At 38.5% G+C, this 17,061-nt stretch overlaps 2 protein-coding genes across 5 annotated transcripts; both read right to left on the bottom strand.

Moving 5' to 3' along the window:
- On the bottom strand, positions 1 to 8,843 carry LOC120729153. Of its 2 annotated transcripts, none has more exons than XM_040024641.1 (5): positions 8,008 to 8,843; positions 2,503 to 2,856; positions 1,797 to 2,186; positions 816 to 925; positions 1 to 379 (listed from the first exon to the last, which is right to left on the bottom strand). In XM_040024641.1, exons 1-5 carry the CDS (start codon positions 8,012 to 8,014, stop codon positions 182 to 184), a joined length of 1,059 nt encoding a protein of 352 aa, XP_039880575.1. In that variant the 5' UTR covers positions 8,015 to 8,843; the 3' UTR covers positions 1 to 181. The 2 variants fall into 2 exon arrangements, with proteins under 2 accessions (XP_039880575.1, XP_039880574.1); XM_040024640.1 differs by lacking the exon at positions 8,008 to 8,843 and adding an exon at positions 3,851 to 4,983.
- A 330-nt stretch (positions 8,844 to 9,173) lies between these two features.
- Positions 9,174 to 15,258, bottom strand: znf207b (zinc finger protein 207, b). Of its 3 annotated transcripts, XM_040024639.1 has the most exons (11): positions 15,090 to 15,258; positions 14,477 to 14,603; positions 14,207 to 14,345; positions 13,867 to 14,049; positions 12,930 to 13,005; positions 12,719 to 12,771; positions 12,476 to 12,603; positions 11,896 to 11,994; positions 10,863 to 11,108; positions 10,321 to 10,477; positions 9,174 to 9,956 (listed from the first exon to the last, which is right to left on the bottom strand). In XM_040024639.1, the coding sequence occupies exons 1-11, from the start codon at positions 15,128 to 15,130 to the stop codon at positions 9,805 to 9,807; spliced, it is 1,401 nt and encodes a 466-aa protein (XP_039880573.1). In that variant the 5' UTR covers positions 15,131 to 15,258; the 3' UTR covers positions 9,174 to 9,804. The 3 variants fall into 3 exon arrangements, with proteins under 3 accessions (XP_039880573.1, XP_039880570.1, XP_039880572.1); XM_040024636.1 differs by lacking the exon at positions 11,896 to 11,994 and having other exon boundaries at positions 15,090 to 15,257; XM_040024638.1 differs by lacking the exon at positions 11,896 to 11,994 and having other exon boundaries at positions 12,476 to 12,600; positions 15,090 to 15,257.
- Positions 15,259 to 17,061: the final 1,803 nt, after the last annotated feature.

The raw sequence follows: 17,061 nt of genomic DNA, 5'->3' as shown, positions 1-17,061 counted from the left end.
TTTGAATTTCAAGATGGATTTTATTGCAGCAGGTCAATAAAATATTACAAAGGATGCACATAGCCAGAAAAATATTTACGCCAAACCAGAAAGTGAACTGACCCCCACCAGCCAAGTTCAGGCACAAATGTCCAACTGCAACATTTTCTTCTGTGTGTTAACTGGAGTTGCGAGTGTCGCTCTAGGTTCTGATGCTGTTGAGAGCTGCTCTTGGAGTTTCATAGTGGTTCTCTGACGAGGATCTCTTCACTGGGCTGTCTCTGTACTCGGAGCACCCCATGTCCTTCAGACGGAGAGGTGCCTCTTTTTGACTGGGAGACTTCATCTCCTCGTAGATAGGGGCCGGACTATGTGACTTCGCATTGTGGCGTGCTTTGCCCTGACAATCATTGAGCGAGGAAGAGAAGTCAAATAAAGACTTAACACACATTCTCAATTTCCTGTGTCAAAATCAAAGTTTGTCATTTTCTCTCAAGGCGACATCCTTAGTGGGAACTCTTAACCTGACCCTTTCTTGGAAAAAATAAAGGCCAATTTAAGCACATAATGTAAGCAAATAATACAAATTTGTTAAACTAAGAAGAAGAAGAAGAGGGTTTTTGAAAGTGTTCTTCACTGAACTTTAAGACAAACATGTTGATAACTGGCTGCACAAAATTGTGAAACCAGCGTGGTTTCTGTGGTGAGCTGCAGATCAGCCGTGATCTTCACAAACAGGTGCTGTTTGTGCTAATGCTTCAGTTAGATTTCACTCTCTTGCCCCTGTGTACGAGCATACTCAAGGTAGCACATCACAATCAAAAAAGGACACTCACTTTACATAACACACATCCAGTGAGGAGCAGGAGGAGGAGGAGAACGCCCACAGCTGATGACAAAACGTACAGCAGAGAGGAGTAACTGGAGCAACCGCACCAATGACCACCTGTGGAGAAGCAGAAAGAGGAAGACGTGTTTAAAATGTGAAACTCCATACCATTCCCCTTTCTTCAACATAGACACACAATCAGAATCAGAAGTCACTTCCTTCTTAGTTTTAAGCTGCAGTTCGAATAATATACCTCAAAAGGATATCAGATAGTGTGGAAACTTCTGCAAACTTTAGGATAAAAAGCTCCAAAAAAAAAAGCACACATTAAAAGCAGGAGATATGCTAAGCAGCACAATGACCTTTAAAGCCTTAAAAACAAAGTGTACACATCCCTAAACCTGCTGAAGATTACAGGATATCTGTTTACAGAGGGGGAAATGTAGAACATCATGACACAAATGATTACAACTTTAAAATAAGACTTCATTAGAATAAAAAACAAAAAGCTTTCAGTTGTTTCCAAATTGAAGATAAGCTTAAAGGATATAGTTCACACTACATTCAGAAACAACCCCTCAATACCAGATACCATCAAAGGAAATGAGTCAGAAATATTCCTGTTCTCATCACTAGGGCTATCAGATTGATTTGGTTAGCACCTTATTAAACTTATCTCACATGCACAATATATTAATTTCTGCTATTGTCTTTGTGTTATCAGTTTTTCACATGCCTACAGAGAAAAAAAAAGTGCAAAAGACATTGGAACATTGTTGATGTGAAACTAATACAGACCATAAGCTTTGCTGGCTGTAAAAGCCCCACAGCAACAGTGTTATTGATTACATCATCAGTGGCAGCTTTGTTAGTAAAAGCTAGAAATTTTCACAATTAGTATGGAAAGAAGTTTTTCTTTCATCTTGAACAGCAAATACCAGTCAGCTGAAGTCACCTGGTGAGAAACTCTCACTGTGATGTGACCCACCTTGTACAGAAATAAAGAATACACGTCTCCCTAGGCTGGTACTGCTATCGGGTTGACCGTGCAGAAGCAGCTGGCAGCTGTACAAAGCACTGTCTTCTGGCTGCAGCTGCTGCAGGGTGAGGTTGTAGGTGATGCCGCCGTGGCCGGGCGCAGAGGACAACTGGACCCTCTCAACAGGGAACTGAGAGGAGGAGGAAGAACGGCTGCCGCTGTGGTGCTGCTTTGAGTTGTACAGCAGCTCTACAGGTCCCCGACCCTTCTGCCTCTTTAGAATCACCCCCTCCACGGCCAAGCCTTCCCCACGTTGGGGGAGGCAGGGGAGTACCGCTGAACCCCCAGCACATCTCTCTATCACGTACTCTGGATAAGTGTCCACTGACTCAGGGACATCTCCAAAGGGAAAGGGAATAAAAACGATATAATGGATATGGGTGCCACTAGTAAGGATCAAGTTCCAAATCTGATTTTATTATGTGCATGAGTCTGGCATGATATGTTAAGGAGGAAATGTGCCATACTTAGGAAAAAACAAACAACCAGAACTGCTCTGTTAAACTTTTAAGATGTTTGAGGCACTGCTGAGACGCTATGTTACGCTTTTTACATCCCCAAAGAAAAAAAGCTTCATCTTAGCACTGTAATATGGTTTGGAAAGTGTAAGTGTAGTTTAATGCTAAACCTAAAATAAATCAAAAAGTACACTCACCAGCACCAACAAGGAGGAAGAATTCCGTCTTTGATGGTATCTTTTCATCTGCAGAGGAAAGATTTTCCACGACAAACTCGCAGTAGTAGCGGTCTGTGTCGCTGGCGTTCAGCTGAGAGATGGTGATATTCAGAGAATGAAGGCTCGGGTCTCCACTGACGCTAATGCGGCTTTTGTCAGCAGAATTGTCAACTGTAAAGTCTTCCTTGGTGTACTTGAACAGCACTTCTTTATGATTCAGCCAGGTGCGTTTCAGGTAGACTCCCAAGGGCGATGGGTCCCTGTGTTCAATCTCACAGGGAAGAACGACAGATTCACCCTCATGCCGCTTCAAGAAGCGAATCTCACTGTGAGCTTTAGATGAAATTAAAATGACAAAAAAAAGAAGCACATCACAAACAGAGAAGAACTAAACATAATTTATTTTTTAGCCCAAATTTCCATAAAACTGGGGTATGCAAAATGTAAATACCAGCAATGAAGGTGTATGTGTTTGTATACGTATACAGACAGTATGCACCTAAACAAATGTTTCTAGCGAACGATAAGCTCTTTAATGCGCCGCTCTGTTGTACTACATGCAAAATGTGGTTTGGCATTTATTGAAATAAGGAAGATATTCACTGAAAAGGATGTTATTCTCAAACCAAACGGCATTATGTGACAGATTTTCAGGTTACCAGTTCCACCAACTGGCACTCTACGCCAAGATCACAAAGTGGTGAACCACTTCCCATCTTTACTTTTGAAAGAGTGCCTCTGACTCATGATAGTATTGTATAACGTAATAAGGCTTTAGCTGTTACATGTTAAAAATTCAAAAGATCTCTCTACATTTTTTTCAGTTAAATGTATTGTTCAAATGATTTGCAAACCATTCTAGTTGCTTTTTAATTTCCATTTTAGATAAGCATGTTTTAAAGTGTTGGAAAAATAAAGATAATTTTCACGTATTTTTTAAAACATTTCACAGATAATTACTGCAGTGGGGGGCAACAAATATATTAAATATGAAGAGTATTGTTCAGCAGAATGTAAAACAAATTGTATGTTTGAAGTCTAGATTACAATCTATCATTGTAATAGACATTAGACTTGCCTAGTGACTATATTTCAATTTCACACTATAACAAAAGGCAAAAAAGTTCAATAAATGTGACCAGACTATTTTCACAGATTTCCAGTGCGCTCTTTTTTGCTTCTATCATTTTATCCACCAGCACTCCAAGTGACTTCAGATTCCTTCGCACAGAAATTACCCAAACCACTGTGCCGCATGCACAATTCACATTGAAAGAAAAACCAGTGATCAAACCACCACCAGCCTGAGGAACACAACCAAACTTACCAAACCCAATCTGCGTGATGACTACAGCCCACAAAAAAGCAAGGTATTGGATCCAAATCATCTTTTACATCACACACTTAAGATCTTGTGGGAAGCCACTGATGGAAACCATATCAGCAGAGATGCAAGTGTAAAAAACTGAATTTCAAGTGTGTCTTACAGTAAATGAAACCAAGAGGAACTCCATTAGCTCCACCTTCAAACCTCAAGACATTCACAAGAGGAAGCGCGAACAAATGAACATCACGACTGTTGGATCAGCTCCTCCTACAGCCATGAATTAAAGCATTTAACACCTCAGCTGAAACAGTTTAGGATCATATTGAGTATTTGCTGAGCACTGGCTCTAAAGAAGCAGCATGTGCTCTCTTTTGTCTTAACTTCAATTAACTTCAATAGCAGAGCTTCATTTGCATTAATTGGGTTTCACATGTTTCGGAAAAAAACTTTCCTCACATAGTATTTCTGTATGTCCCAGAGGAAATGATGCTGAAGACTCGTCTGTGAACAGGATGTGTCTGCTTTTTGATGATAATTTGCATCATTGGAGAGAGACTAGAAAATAGGTCCGGTGACTGAAGGGAGCTAAAAAGATATTTTATTACTGAAAAATGAATCAAGAAACTCAAGAAAGTACTCTGAAAACATTCAGATCTCAAGTTTTTACTGAAGAATGTAACAGCTTCAGTACATGTTAAATAAACTTGGTCTCAGCTATAAGACAAATTGGATCATTCTTCAATATTAGCGATTCACCTTCTATCTACAGACAAAACTACAGAGTATTTCGTTAATCTAGATAAGAATCCTCATCGTTTCTGACTTATGGGGAATTCCAGTTATCAAAACATTCATCATGCTATTGTTCACATTCCAATTAGCAGATATAAGAAAAACAGAACAAATAGGACAGCAGTGTGATGTCATTTGAATGCATCAACAACTGAAGCATGGTAGAAAAAAGTGCATTTCGTGCAACCTCGACCTGCACAAACTAATTTCGTGCTCTAGATTTGTATCAGGAAAACCACAATTAGGTGTCAGAGGTGGCTTTATAGCATTTTTCTGAATAATGAGTCACAGTTTGAGAACTCGCTTTATTTTTGAACTGTTATCTTTACTTCAGTGGCTGAATGTGGATGCATTCAAATAAAAATCTATTAAGTAAATCTTAAGTAAGTAAGACTAAGTCTTACTTACTTAAGATTTACTTAACAGATTTTTATATGAAGACTTACTTAAGTAATTAAGTAAGTCTTCATAAATGAAGACAGAAAACTAAACAGCAGTGACGTTTGTAGGGTTACTGTAGTTGGGCTAGCTGGTATATAATGATGTGCTACGTGACCGCTAGCGACACAGCTATGTTAGCATAATATAAACAAGCTAACTTTCTTTCCACTCGATAAAAGTTAACGTGAGTGTTCACGGTGGTCAGGAACAAATGTAATCGCATGGCAGGATGCTGTAAAAGGACCAAACTTCAGCCAGGAGAACAACTGAGATAATCCATCCACAATACGAGGTTAGTCATTCATATACTGCTGCATGGGCTGGGCTGTAGTTACATCCTAAGGTTTTAAATACTGAGCTTAAATAAATGATTAGCGGTAATAAAAGCCGAGAGAGGTCAACGGTGATCACTGACTTTTTTTAGGAGCTTTTTGAGATTAAATAGAAGAAAATACAAAGCATGAAACATGTTAACAACACAAAAGCCATATTAAATGCAGACTACTTTAGGCCCAGAAGTAGGATTCGTCACGTCATCACTTAACAATCGGTTTGCATGTCCACCATGACCGAAACCGGAAGTGGCGTCATTTCGCGGAAATGTAGTTTTTTACCATCAGGACCTTACGAGTCTATACTTGTGTTTTTAAAAGTTATGTTTGACTTTATGACTTTCTGTGTCGTTTCTGGAATGCTTAGGATTCATATTGCACTACTGGAAATAGTTTATTTTGATGCATATGCTGGTTTTTTTTTTCTTGCAAATTTGCATTATAATACTTATTTTCGTTTTTCTTGCAGTATATAAAAATTGGTGTATTTCAAAAATAAAACTATGAAGACACTTAAAATAAATTTCCTGTGGTGGGAAACTATTTTGTGCAACTTTTTTGTATTTACAGATAAACCTCTTAAATTTCTCTAACTAGAAATATATGTTAAAAACACAAAAACGATTTTAAATTTTTTTGTAACTTTTTTGCAATTTATGTAATTACTATACACTTAATGCATACATATCATTAAAATTTGGGCTATAATGGTTTTATTGATGTATATCAACTTGAAATGCTCCCAAAAATGGCACTACAACATGTAAAAATATAAGCTCTGGCGGACTTGGTTCTATGGTAGGTCTTAAAGGGTCAATACTGTGCTGTACACCAACTACACGATGGCAGGTGAAACAAATACCTTGATGAACTTTTGCACCTATGTGCACTAACATGTTTTACTTTAGGAGCCTTTTCAAAACATTCAAGGTCCCGTGACACAGAAGAGTTAAAAACGGTAAGAACAAAAGTACCTAACAAGTCAAAACAAATTTGCATGTAAAATAACTCTGAACAGAGGATTCATGTGGCAGGTGAGGAGCGGAAACAATACAATATTTAACCGGAAGCCAACAGAACTGCTGAAGGACTAGTGTGACGTGACTAACGGAAGGACTTGAAGTAACTTATTACACTAACAGAAATTAGATTCCACTGAAAGTCAAGGTTTTCACTGTTTCACTATTATTTGTATGTTAATCAGCAGTAAATCACAATTCTGACCTTAACTTGGGTTAACATGCATTCAGTGATCATGAAGTTGGGGTTAAAATCTGACTAATACTCTGTGACGGAGCAGTGACTCGTAGAGGGGCAGATAGTTTCTGAATGCCTACAAGCATGAACACGTGGATGTTATAAACCAGAATGTATTTTTTTTTTTTAGACCCGTTAAAGAAAACAAGTGTCAACAGAAAATTTCAATTATTTTTATTAAATTGACATGTATTATTTCTGCACTTTATATGACAGCTTATATTTATTTTACTATCTGGAGAGAGAAATAAAGCATCTGATACAGAAAACCGTTATGACATGAATAAGCAGCACATGTTAGACAGACTCATAGCTATGCACAAAGAACATATTCATCTGAAATCCAATAGCTTGGTCTAAACATGAGCCTGATGCTAACCCCCCCCCCCTCAAAAAAAACCACCCAAAAAGCTGAAAAAAAGAAGAAGAAAAAAACAAAACCAAAAAACACCTAACCAGTATCAATACTTTCACTTTACGTATTACAGACATTAGCTCTTATGTCAGAATTTAAGAGTTAGTTCACCCAAGTTTAAAACAACCTTTCCACTCAGCTCTCACCTGTGGTGTCCTGTTTTGCTTCTTTTTGGTTCAGATATTCTCGATATAATTTTATGTTCAGGAAAAAATGTGACATTGTTTTGGAGAATGTGTAAGACAGCAAGGAGAAGAAAAAATAAATAAATTCAAGTTTAGCCTAAATTTTACTGCTATATAAGACTAATCCTGAAATCATGGTGTTTTTCCCAAAAACACTTCAGGGGAAATTCATATTATCATTTTATTTATTACAAGGAACAAAAACAGTGATGATTCTTGAGACTGAAGGGAACTTCCCAGAGGAGAACAATCACGTTGGTGTGAAACATTTGACAGAAATTCTTTAATGTCAATGTGCAAAGTTAGTAGGATGCTGGAATTTACCTAGCAAGCACAAAAACTAAGAGCAATCAGGTTAGACACCACTTGCGAAATCAGGGTGAACTGACCCTTTGACAGAAGCCCCGGTGACACTGGCGGCCCATCCCACGACTACTTACCATGTCTGTAATTTTCAAACTCAGACAGGACAAGAGAGACAAACTCAGTGCACATTTCAATGTCACTTCAGGCACAGCTCTTCTGACATCACACTAATGAGCCACAACCTTGAAACCACTCACAGATGAAGTGACACTAATCATCTTAAAATCTGCTGCTGGGAGACGTGTAGTCCAAGTGTTCATGTGCTGTGGCTGATTGGTGTGAAATTTAATAATACAAGGCCTAACATCCACATGTAGAGGATGGAGCCACACTAGAACATCATCAGGTACTTACTGAGTTTTAACTGACCTGTCATGCCAGCTGATTGGGTTTTAAGGCTGAAAAGCTGATATGGATGGGCTACAGACAAAAACAAATACAAAGCAGTAAGTGATATGGGCAGAGGAAACACTGTGCCACATCAAATACCTACAAGCACTTCTTTTTAAAAAACCTGCTATTTTTTGTTTTTAATCCATATATGCACTACACTCAGATTTGCACACCTGTGGTGTCTGTTCTTTCACAGATTGCTTTATAGACAGCAATCTGTAACAGGATAACCCCAGATGTCCGACAACTATGATACGTCTAGGATTTAAAACAAAACCACGCAGCAACACAGGCCAGCACTGTGGTAAAGACCAGCCAAACAAAGTGCTTTTGAAAATTATAATAGGCATTGATTTACTGTCATTTTAGAAATATAATGTTAAGGGGTTAACAGTGGTCACAAGAAGACCCTCAGGTGTCTGTTCTTGCATTTTATTTTTCCTATAGAAATGACAGTGCTAGTTACTCTTTAAAAAAATAAAAAAAACACTGCAGGGAGAAAGACTGCAGAAATAAGCACTACGCTGCAGACAGTGATTAACACTATAATGACGTCTAAAGTAAATAGCAAAAACCTCACCTTAAAAAACAAATATGTTAAACTCAGAGCTGCTGCTGTTGGCTTTGTTTTGCTTTCCCTCTTCAATGCATAATAGAGAGATGACCACGACAGACACCAACATTATTAAAGCAGTCAACCGTGTGTGTGTGTGTGTGTGTAGGAGTTAATGGGTCAGAAATGAAACTTAGCTTTTCCTTCATTGCAGACTGGGTGTACTGCAACTGTATTGCTTAATTTGCAGTTAATTCCATCATATCACAGGTACCATGCAGTATTTTGGAACAAAAAGTTAGCCAACATCTCAGTTTTTGGCTGGAAGTACACAAACTTAAAGCATGTAAAATCTTTATTAGGCTAATGAATTTATGTAAAGAATTTTTTTTAAATTTATTTTTAATAATCAGTCTATTATTAAGGCAATGATGGATGCACTCAACAAAAAACAGATGATGGCAAACTTGGTCTTTGTCTACCTGATAAGATTCTGCCATTAAACAAATCCCTAAGCTGTGCAGAAAAACAAAAGACATCAGTACAAACCTTCATGACTCACCTCCACGCACGTCAGGACAAACCAGCATTGGATTTCAAGATGGATTTTATTACAACAGATTGATAAAACATTACAAAGGATGCATACAAGTAGACTTAGGACCAGGAAATATTTAAATCAAACCTGAAAAAAAGAATAAAACTAGAGCCTGATGAGTCATGGAGTTTATAGACTACGTAACTGGAACCAGTTTCTGAGACCCTCACCAACCAAGGTTGGGGACGAATGTCCAACAGCATCTAAGCATGCTGTGAGGGCCTCAATCATTCCACCAAAAGAAATAAACAAAAATATGATTAAATGTTTACAAGAGAAACTTGCCTTTGTAAGGAGTTGGTACGTTCATGAAACTCCAGCAGCTTCAAAAGAAATATGAATCATTTAAACACACTTCACTTCTATGAACCTGAGTGAAACCTAAGGGGAAAAATATATCCTCACATGTAATTAGTTAACAACGTTATAGTTGTTAAAAACTTATGTGGTGTTTGGCTCTTTTCAAATAAAGATGTTACGTTAAATGTCCATGTGTTCTAACAAATATTTGTCTTCACCACCGTTGGTCTTTATGCTCTTTGCTTGCAGCTAGGTTTGAAAAAGCACAAGGGTGATAGAAAGGTGTTAACCTCAAACCTAATGTGCAGGTTGCTTTGCTGCTTCAGTAGCGTCCAGCCGGAGACATGACGGGAGGCCTCATACCCATGGGAGGGCCTCCCTGGTAAGGGGGCACCATGGGAGGCCCCTGCCCATATGGAGGCATCCCTCCAGGCATGTAGCCTGGCATGCCCTGAGGAGGGGCACCATACTGACCTACAGAGAGAAGAGCACGGAGTGTTTTAATGCTATTGTTCAAAAGGACATCTGATCTCACCTGCTGTGCACCATACACCTTCCTGTCCAAATCTACAAAATTCAATTAATTATATTTTTCAAACAGCCAAATATACTTGGTTTTTTTCTGTTGCGGTTTCTTTTTTTAAATTAAACACCTACTTGACAGAGACTGCTGAGAAAAAGCTAAGCTTTCAATGAAATGTGAACTAAAATGATCCACAGACAGGTAATGCGCACAAGCTGGTAGAACAGTGAGTTACACAAAAAAATGAGTTTGCTAGAACAGAGAAACAATTTTGTACACTGCCAAAAAAAAAAAAAAAAAAAAGCATTTTCTTACCATGTATGGGATGCCTCATGCCTGGCTGCTGTGGTGGCAAGCCTTGCTGTGGGGGCATTATACCACCCACAGCTGCCACTGGGGGAGCAGCCACATGGGCCTGACCAGGTCTTGGTGCAAGACGCTGGTAACGAGGAAGTTGGGCCTTCATCTCTTCCTGTTGGCAGGGACAACGCACAGAACAAACATTCAGACTAAAGAAACTTTGTTATGCCCCTTTACAGTACAAAAAAATGATGAGGAACTTGTACCAATGTTGACGTGCCCTGATTTCAGACTGAGGATGTTCAAGTTCAGAATCATCCTTTAACATAACCACAAAAGAAGAACTACTAAGTAGTATTAAGGATGTGCAACCAAAGTGTTTAGCTTCAAACATATTCTGAATATATAGCTGAATTATGATCAAGATATACAGAATCAAGCTGGTGGTCAAATACTGCACCAGTCTATTATTGTCTATTGCCCAATGTGCTATTATAAATATGTATCAGTCATTACTTACTGTGAAAAGGGCAAAATAGAAAGCTCAAGCAACTTACCAGTGAGATATCCTCATCAGGGTGGATCAACTTACTAGTTGCACTCGTGGTGGTGAGGGTAGCAGGCTTACTGGTCACTGTGGCTGGGGGTTTGGCCACAGTGCTGCTAGAGGGATTAGAAGAAGTGGAAGAAGAAGAGACAGAGGGCTGGGTGTAGGCAGGGAATGTTGCTTTGGGTGGGTCAGTGGAGGCAGCTGTGCTGAGGGAACTTGAAGCTCCTGCGACTCCTGGAACAGTCTGCTGGGCCTGTGCAAAGACACCATACATATAACTGATTTTTTTAAATTAAACAGTTATAAGATACTAGCTTAATGTTGCAATATGCAAAAAAGGAATGAAAATAACCCCAAAATAAATTCATTTTAAAAATTACAGTGAAAAGATGACATCTCAGTAACAACATTAAAAAAAATGGAAAAGTTAACTAATCATTTGATTTAAGCTTTACATTTTAAATCACTGTAATGTACAAGTGTATTATGATTTGATTACTCTGAAGCTTAAATACACAAATTACACATGATTTTAATAATCCCAATTAATTTGTTTCCATTTTATTTTAATTGGAACAAAGCTGTTGCGCTATTTTGTCTCAACCACAGTGCAATTTTTACATTAAATGGAGAAGAACTAGAAGTATCTATAGCACTTCAGATGGGAAGAACTCGGGTTAAGGGAGAAAAATAAAAATCTTGCAAAATCTGTTGGGTACTAATTGCATCATGCTCCTGAGGTTGAGAAAGAGTGGAAGATTCTAAATAAAGTTCATCTCATCTTAGGCCTATTTTAACTAAAGCGCATGCACACTAATGAAGCTCACAAACAAAACATGTCAGTTCTTGTCAGAGATGCCCATCCTGTGACACCAACATCATGGCCAGCATGGCTATTTTGGTGCACAAGTAGACTTATGAAGCAAATATGGTTAGTATCCAGCCATGTTTAAGTTTGCAAATTCAGAATTTACAGGCAGTGTTAATAAATATTCAACATGCAGCTGCCACAGAGCACAGAATCCTGTCTGTGAGCATACTTGTAGCATATTAGGAAAGGGAGGCTGGGGAGACGCAGACTGAGGGTCTGCAGATGGAGAGGAGACAGCTGCTGTGCTGCTGTGAACACCAGAGCCCATCTGCAGCATGGTGGAAAGGAAACCACAGCGTTTGCATGTAACATGTCTACAATGTTTTTAATCTGAATTTTACCCTTTACAACATACCCTAAACAAGGTTAGAATGCGAAGGGACACATCAGAAACAAGAACAAATGGGAAATAAAATATGAGGGGTTTTTTTTCCCCTGGTATACAAGACTAATTTTAACTAGCTTATCTAAGTGGGGTTTCTTTTATGTTCTACTTCTGACGATTTGTTTATCAATCAACCAGAAATGTAGCAAATATGAGCACGTGACACAGATTCCAAGCCTAAATTTTGAGCCTGGAAAAATCCTGTTATGTATACAACGACATCATAAAACACCCTGTTGACGATTTAATTCCAGATAAAGTAAACTACATTAACAACATGAGACCTAAGAAAACAATAACATCTCTTTGAGGCAAATGTCTAAAGAAGTCACTGCATGCGTGTTAGTGGGGTTACAATGCCCACCTGTGCTGCACTGGGGAAGAGAGGTTTGGTGACAGCTGGCTGGGCCGCTGGTGCGGCTGGTCGAGTGACTGCAGGGGCTGGGGCCATGTGAGGAATTCCTGGCCTTGGGGGTATGTGGGGTGGGACTGCTGTAGGATGAACCGGAACCAGGATCAGAAGTGTTTACATGATCACATTTGTCAAATTTAGTTCTTTGTGTAATATAAGTTCAATGGTTGTTTCTGAAATGCAAGCACAACTCACCCGGGGGTATCCCTGGCATCATTGGGGGCATCATCCCTCCCATTGGCATCATACTGCAAAAAGCAGAGACCCACAGAAAATTGGACACACTGATCTGACAGTGAACTACAGTAAAACTGCATTTCAGTTAGCTCCATGATTGTATTATCCCTACAGACAAAACACTGGATAGTAAAGTTACTATTAAATCAAAAGTTAGTAAATGAATTACCCTGGTGGCATTCCAGGCATTGCAGGAGGCATGCCATGCATCATGTGAGGAACACCGGGCATCATAGGAGGCATTCCTGTAACAATGGGTTAGAGAAGATTTATTTAGCAATAACTCATCATGCCACACAAACAAACAAGTAGGCAAATAAACACAGCAAAAGGATACACATACATAAACTACATTTTCACAGGCTCCATTTAGTTTCTTGAATGATTTCAGTCATAAATTTAGGTATTTGTGGCAAAAAACTGAAGGAGTGTGTTAAAAGCATACATGACAGATCATCTATAGGGTTAAAATAGATACAACCGCTGAACAAAAATTATTTGTTGGTGCTCTCTGGTGGACAAACTGCATTAATACTGTCAACTTTTTAAGAAGGTAGCTAAAAACTTAAAATACTAAGATATATACTGACGTGGATTTGTTGGTTAATTACGGGTCATGCGTGCCCAACAATTACACCAATTATCTGAGATTGTTGATGAATTTAGAGACACATCCAGCAGGAATGTGTTATGTAACGTGCTACAGAAATCAAATTCCCATGTCTCCTTAAATGCAGCTGTGATTCAGCAGTAAAATCCATCTAGCAAAAACATTTAAAAATATTGTGAATTTGTGGATGCTAGATTTCCTAGCATTAGAATTACAATTCAATTGGAAAGAAAAAGAATACTTTTAAACTGAAATAAACCTGGAATGAACTTGAACTTCTATCGACTGGCAAGAGGAAATGAAAAGGATGTGAAGGATGGCGACATGAGAAAACTACTGCAAAACAATTCAACACAATAACGGTTTTAGTTAAAAAGCAGAACTGCAACTGGAATTAAAAGTTGATCAGCTGCTAAGCCCGTTTCATATGTGTAGTTGAAGCATAGATTTTTAAGTTTGTAAAAAAATAAATAAATAAATAAATAAAAAACCTTGCCTTGATATCCTGCAGGAGGAATCACTGGTGCTCCAGCCACAGGAGGGATCCCAGGTTGTGCCATTGGAGCAGCATAGCCTGCCTGGGCCTGGACCACAGTGACCTGCTGAGCTGATGGTCCAGCTTCATCATCATCAGACTCATCAGAGTCATCCTGATTGTTTGACTTCTTCTTTTGACTTTCTGAAAATAGAAAATGTTGACACCTAAGCAAAATCTTATGTAACCCATACCATAACACTATATTAGATTACTAAGACTCGTGCATCATATTACAAACCCTATAATATAAACCAGGTTTTAGTCAACACAAGCACAGCCCTTGCATAGGTGAACAAACCTTGTGATTTCTGTTCTAACGTTCGCCTTCGTTCCTGCATGTCTTTATCTGGAATTCCCTCCATGCCATAGATTTCCAGCTCGATGTCTGTTCTTCCTGGAATTGCATTTGGTACGCTGTCAATCGTCTCTTTGTGCACCTGAAAAATATGCAAAGTGAGTCACCACAAACTCGAATAACTACTCGATTACCTGTAACTTATGTGTGTGTTTTTTTTAAACAAAGATGCTACAAATATTAATAAGGTTATTAATAATTAAAAACCCATACCTGCATGCAATGAATAGCCAAGCCAGGGCCAGTGTACAACTTCTTGTGGCAAATGTGGCATTTAAAATGTTTTGCCTTTTGATGCTGAATGAGGATCTTTTCATCGTCGAAGTCTCGATTACAGTACCTGGAAACTGAAGTTAAGGACTGCCCAGTAACACTGTACAAGATCGAAATTCAGCGACCATACAAGCCGGCAAAATAACATAATAACTGCTTAACATAACCATCACTCTCAGCGACTAAGTAGCGCAAATCGTCTGGTTACACAAATCTAAAGACGGATCAGTCCTGAAGATTGAATCATAAACGAAGCTAAATGCTAACAGAGCCGTTAATATCCAAGGTATTATTCGATTCCTGTAACCAGCACCACGAACCCAAACTCTACTAAAAATGAAATACAACCGATACAGAGTATTTTACAGCTTTAAAAATATCTCATTAGGTAAAAATCAACCAGCAAAACTCTTAAGTTCGTGAGTGCCAGTCGCTAATGCTAACGCAAGCTTTAGGGCGTCAAGAGGCTAGTTTGGGCCTTCCCTTTGTCGAGCTAACATGTAGCCCCTCGTCTTTCCACAGCGGCATTTTGTCGTCGAAACAAAAAGGATACCAGCACCATGGCTTCATCTGCTTCTTCTTTTTTCGCCCCATTTTATGAAATACTGGAAAACCGGTATCAAAACTCTAAACACTTGTCTTATTATCTGTTTGAGAACAGCATGCTGTAATCCCGTGACAAGGCCGAAAATGGCGCTACAATGGCGGAAGTTGTAACGAACGTATTCTCGCGCGAATACGAAATGAGCGTCACAGACACGCCCAGAGGTTCAAAACAGGAAGCACGGTAGGCAGGATAGCCGACAGGTGAAGTAAATAACTGATTTCACTGCAATGCAATATTCTGGCGAACCTTGGGTGCTGAATAGCACTTGGAGACTTAAAATGAAGTGTGTCTCATTCCATCATTCCTTTAAGGCAAAAACACTCCCCGATGGACAGACCTCCCAAAGCCAGCTCGCCATGCAACATGCAACTGTCTTGATCATGGCCAACACACTGATGTCTCACGAAAACGTTCATGACTCACGAAGTCTTAAAACAAGAATATTAGCAGATTGGGCTGATAGTCAATGATGTCTTATTTGGAACTTAACTTACAGGACGGTTTTTCTCTTTACATATTATTTATTCTAACAGATCCGTTTACTGAAATAACTGCTGACATTTTCTTGTATTGCTATAACCATTGTTAGAAGCGTTTATCCACCAGCATATTTAAAAGCTTTATGGACACTAAAACATAGTTCATGATTGACTGGCAACTGTAACCCAATAAATGTGCAAAGATCTACTTTCACCAGAAAGATGAACTAAAGTTATCATCATGATAGGTATTACGTGTTTTATATATTTTTTAACAAGATTAAAAACAAGAAGTAATGATATAGCTGCATGGGCACGGATTACAGCAGGGGGATTATATCATCAATAAATAGCTGCCACATTATCCATATTTTTCTTTTAACCAGTGTTGACTTTTTTCTTGTTGCGTGGAGTCTAGAGGTTTCCATCATATAAATGGAAAAAAAATATACTAGGTGTAAAAACTACAGTTTTGTCGATAACAAAACTGGCTTTTGTGCGCCACTTTTGCATCTGAGGGTGGTTTTTATTTAAAAAATGGTTTTACTATAATGTAATTTAATATACTTATATTAATATAAGGTCTATGGGACTATTTTGATGTAGTTCTAAAGTTTTGTCACAGGATGGTGGTGTTTTCTCCTGCATAACATGCAGTCACTTCAGTAAAACCTATACAGAACCCAAAAGAAAATGCTTTATCTTCAGGATTATGTTCATGTAGCCAGACAGCTAAATATCTATACCTTTTGCTATTAAGTTGTTGCAATGCCAGGTGTATTTACAGCTAGGTCCATATATATTTAGACACAATACAAATACAATTCTTGTTATATAATGGACATGGGCATAATGTGTAGAGCTTTCATTTGAGGGTATCCACATTCAAATTGGATGAAGGATTTAGGAGTTTCAGCTCCTTAACATGTGCCACCCCCTTTTTAAAGGGAACAAAAGTAATTGGACTAATTGGCCCATGTATTTCATGGGCAGGTGTGTGCATTCCTTCATTATGCCATTAATGTGGTGCTTGCATTTGGAAGAGTTCGCTGTCAACAGACAATATGCAGGCAAAGGAGCTCTCCATGCAGGTGAAAAAAAAGCTTTCCTTTAACCTCGAAAACAGAAAAAACCATCAGAGAAAGACAACAGTGGTGGATGATCAACAAAAGCCAACCAAGTGAACAACATTCAGAAGGTATCAATATCCAAGTCCACCATAAAGAGAAGACTACATGAAAGTAAATACAGAGGGTTCGCTGCCATCTGCAAGCCACTCCTAAGCCTCAAGAAGAGAAAGGTTAAATTTAAATTTGCTTAAAAATGAAAAACAAAAAAACCCCAAAACAAAAACAAAATCCATAAAAAAACAACATAGTCCTGAAAAAAACATTTTTTGGCAGATGAATCCAAAATCAACCTCTACCAGAATGATGGCA

This window comes from Simochromis diagramma, unplaced genomic scaffold (assembly GCF_900408965.1).
Source record: "Simochromis diagramma unplaced genomic scaffold, fSimDia1.1 OVJJ01000302.1, whole genome shotgun sequence".
NCBI lineage: Eukaryota > Metazoa > Chordata > Actinopteri > Cichliformes > Cichlidae > Simochromis > Simochromis diagramma.
This window is presented reverse-complemented; position numbering and strand designations above follow the sequence as displayed.

What these genes read in the sequence shown, in the direction of transcription:
- LOC120729153 (XM_040024640.1), bottom strand. Translation starts at nt 3,911, where the DNA reads ATGATTTGGATCCAATACCTTGCTTTTTTGTGGGCTGTAGTCATCACG. An exon ending in CATCACGCAGATTGGGTTTG is followed by an intron (nt 2,857 to 3,850) that starts GTAAGTTTGGTT and finishes TTTCATCTAAAG; the next exon opens with CTCACAGTGAGATTCGCTTC. An exon ending in ATTCTTTATTTCTGTACAAG is followed by an intron (nt 926 to 1,796) that starts GTGGGTCACATC and finishes GCTTCTCCACAG; the next exon opens with GTGGTCATTGGTGCGGTTGC.
- znf207b (XM_040024639.1), bottom strand. Translation starts at nt 15,130, where the DNA reads ATGGGGCGAAAAAAGAAGAAGCAGATGAAGCCATGGTGCTG. An exon ending in GTTAGAACAGAAATCACAAG is followed by an intron (nt 14,050 to 14,206) that starts GTTTGTTCACCT and finishes TTCTATTTTCAG; the next exon opens with AAAGTCAAAAGAAGAAGTCA. An exon ending in CTGATGAGGATATCTCACTG is followed by an intron (nt 10,478 to 10,862) that starts GTAAGTTGCTTG and finishes CCCTGCCAACAG; the next exon opens with GAAGAGATGAAGGCCCAACT.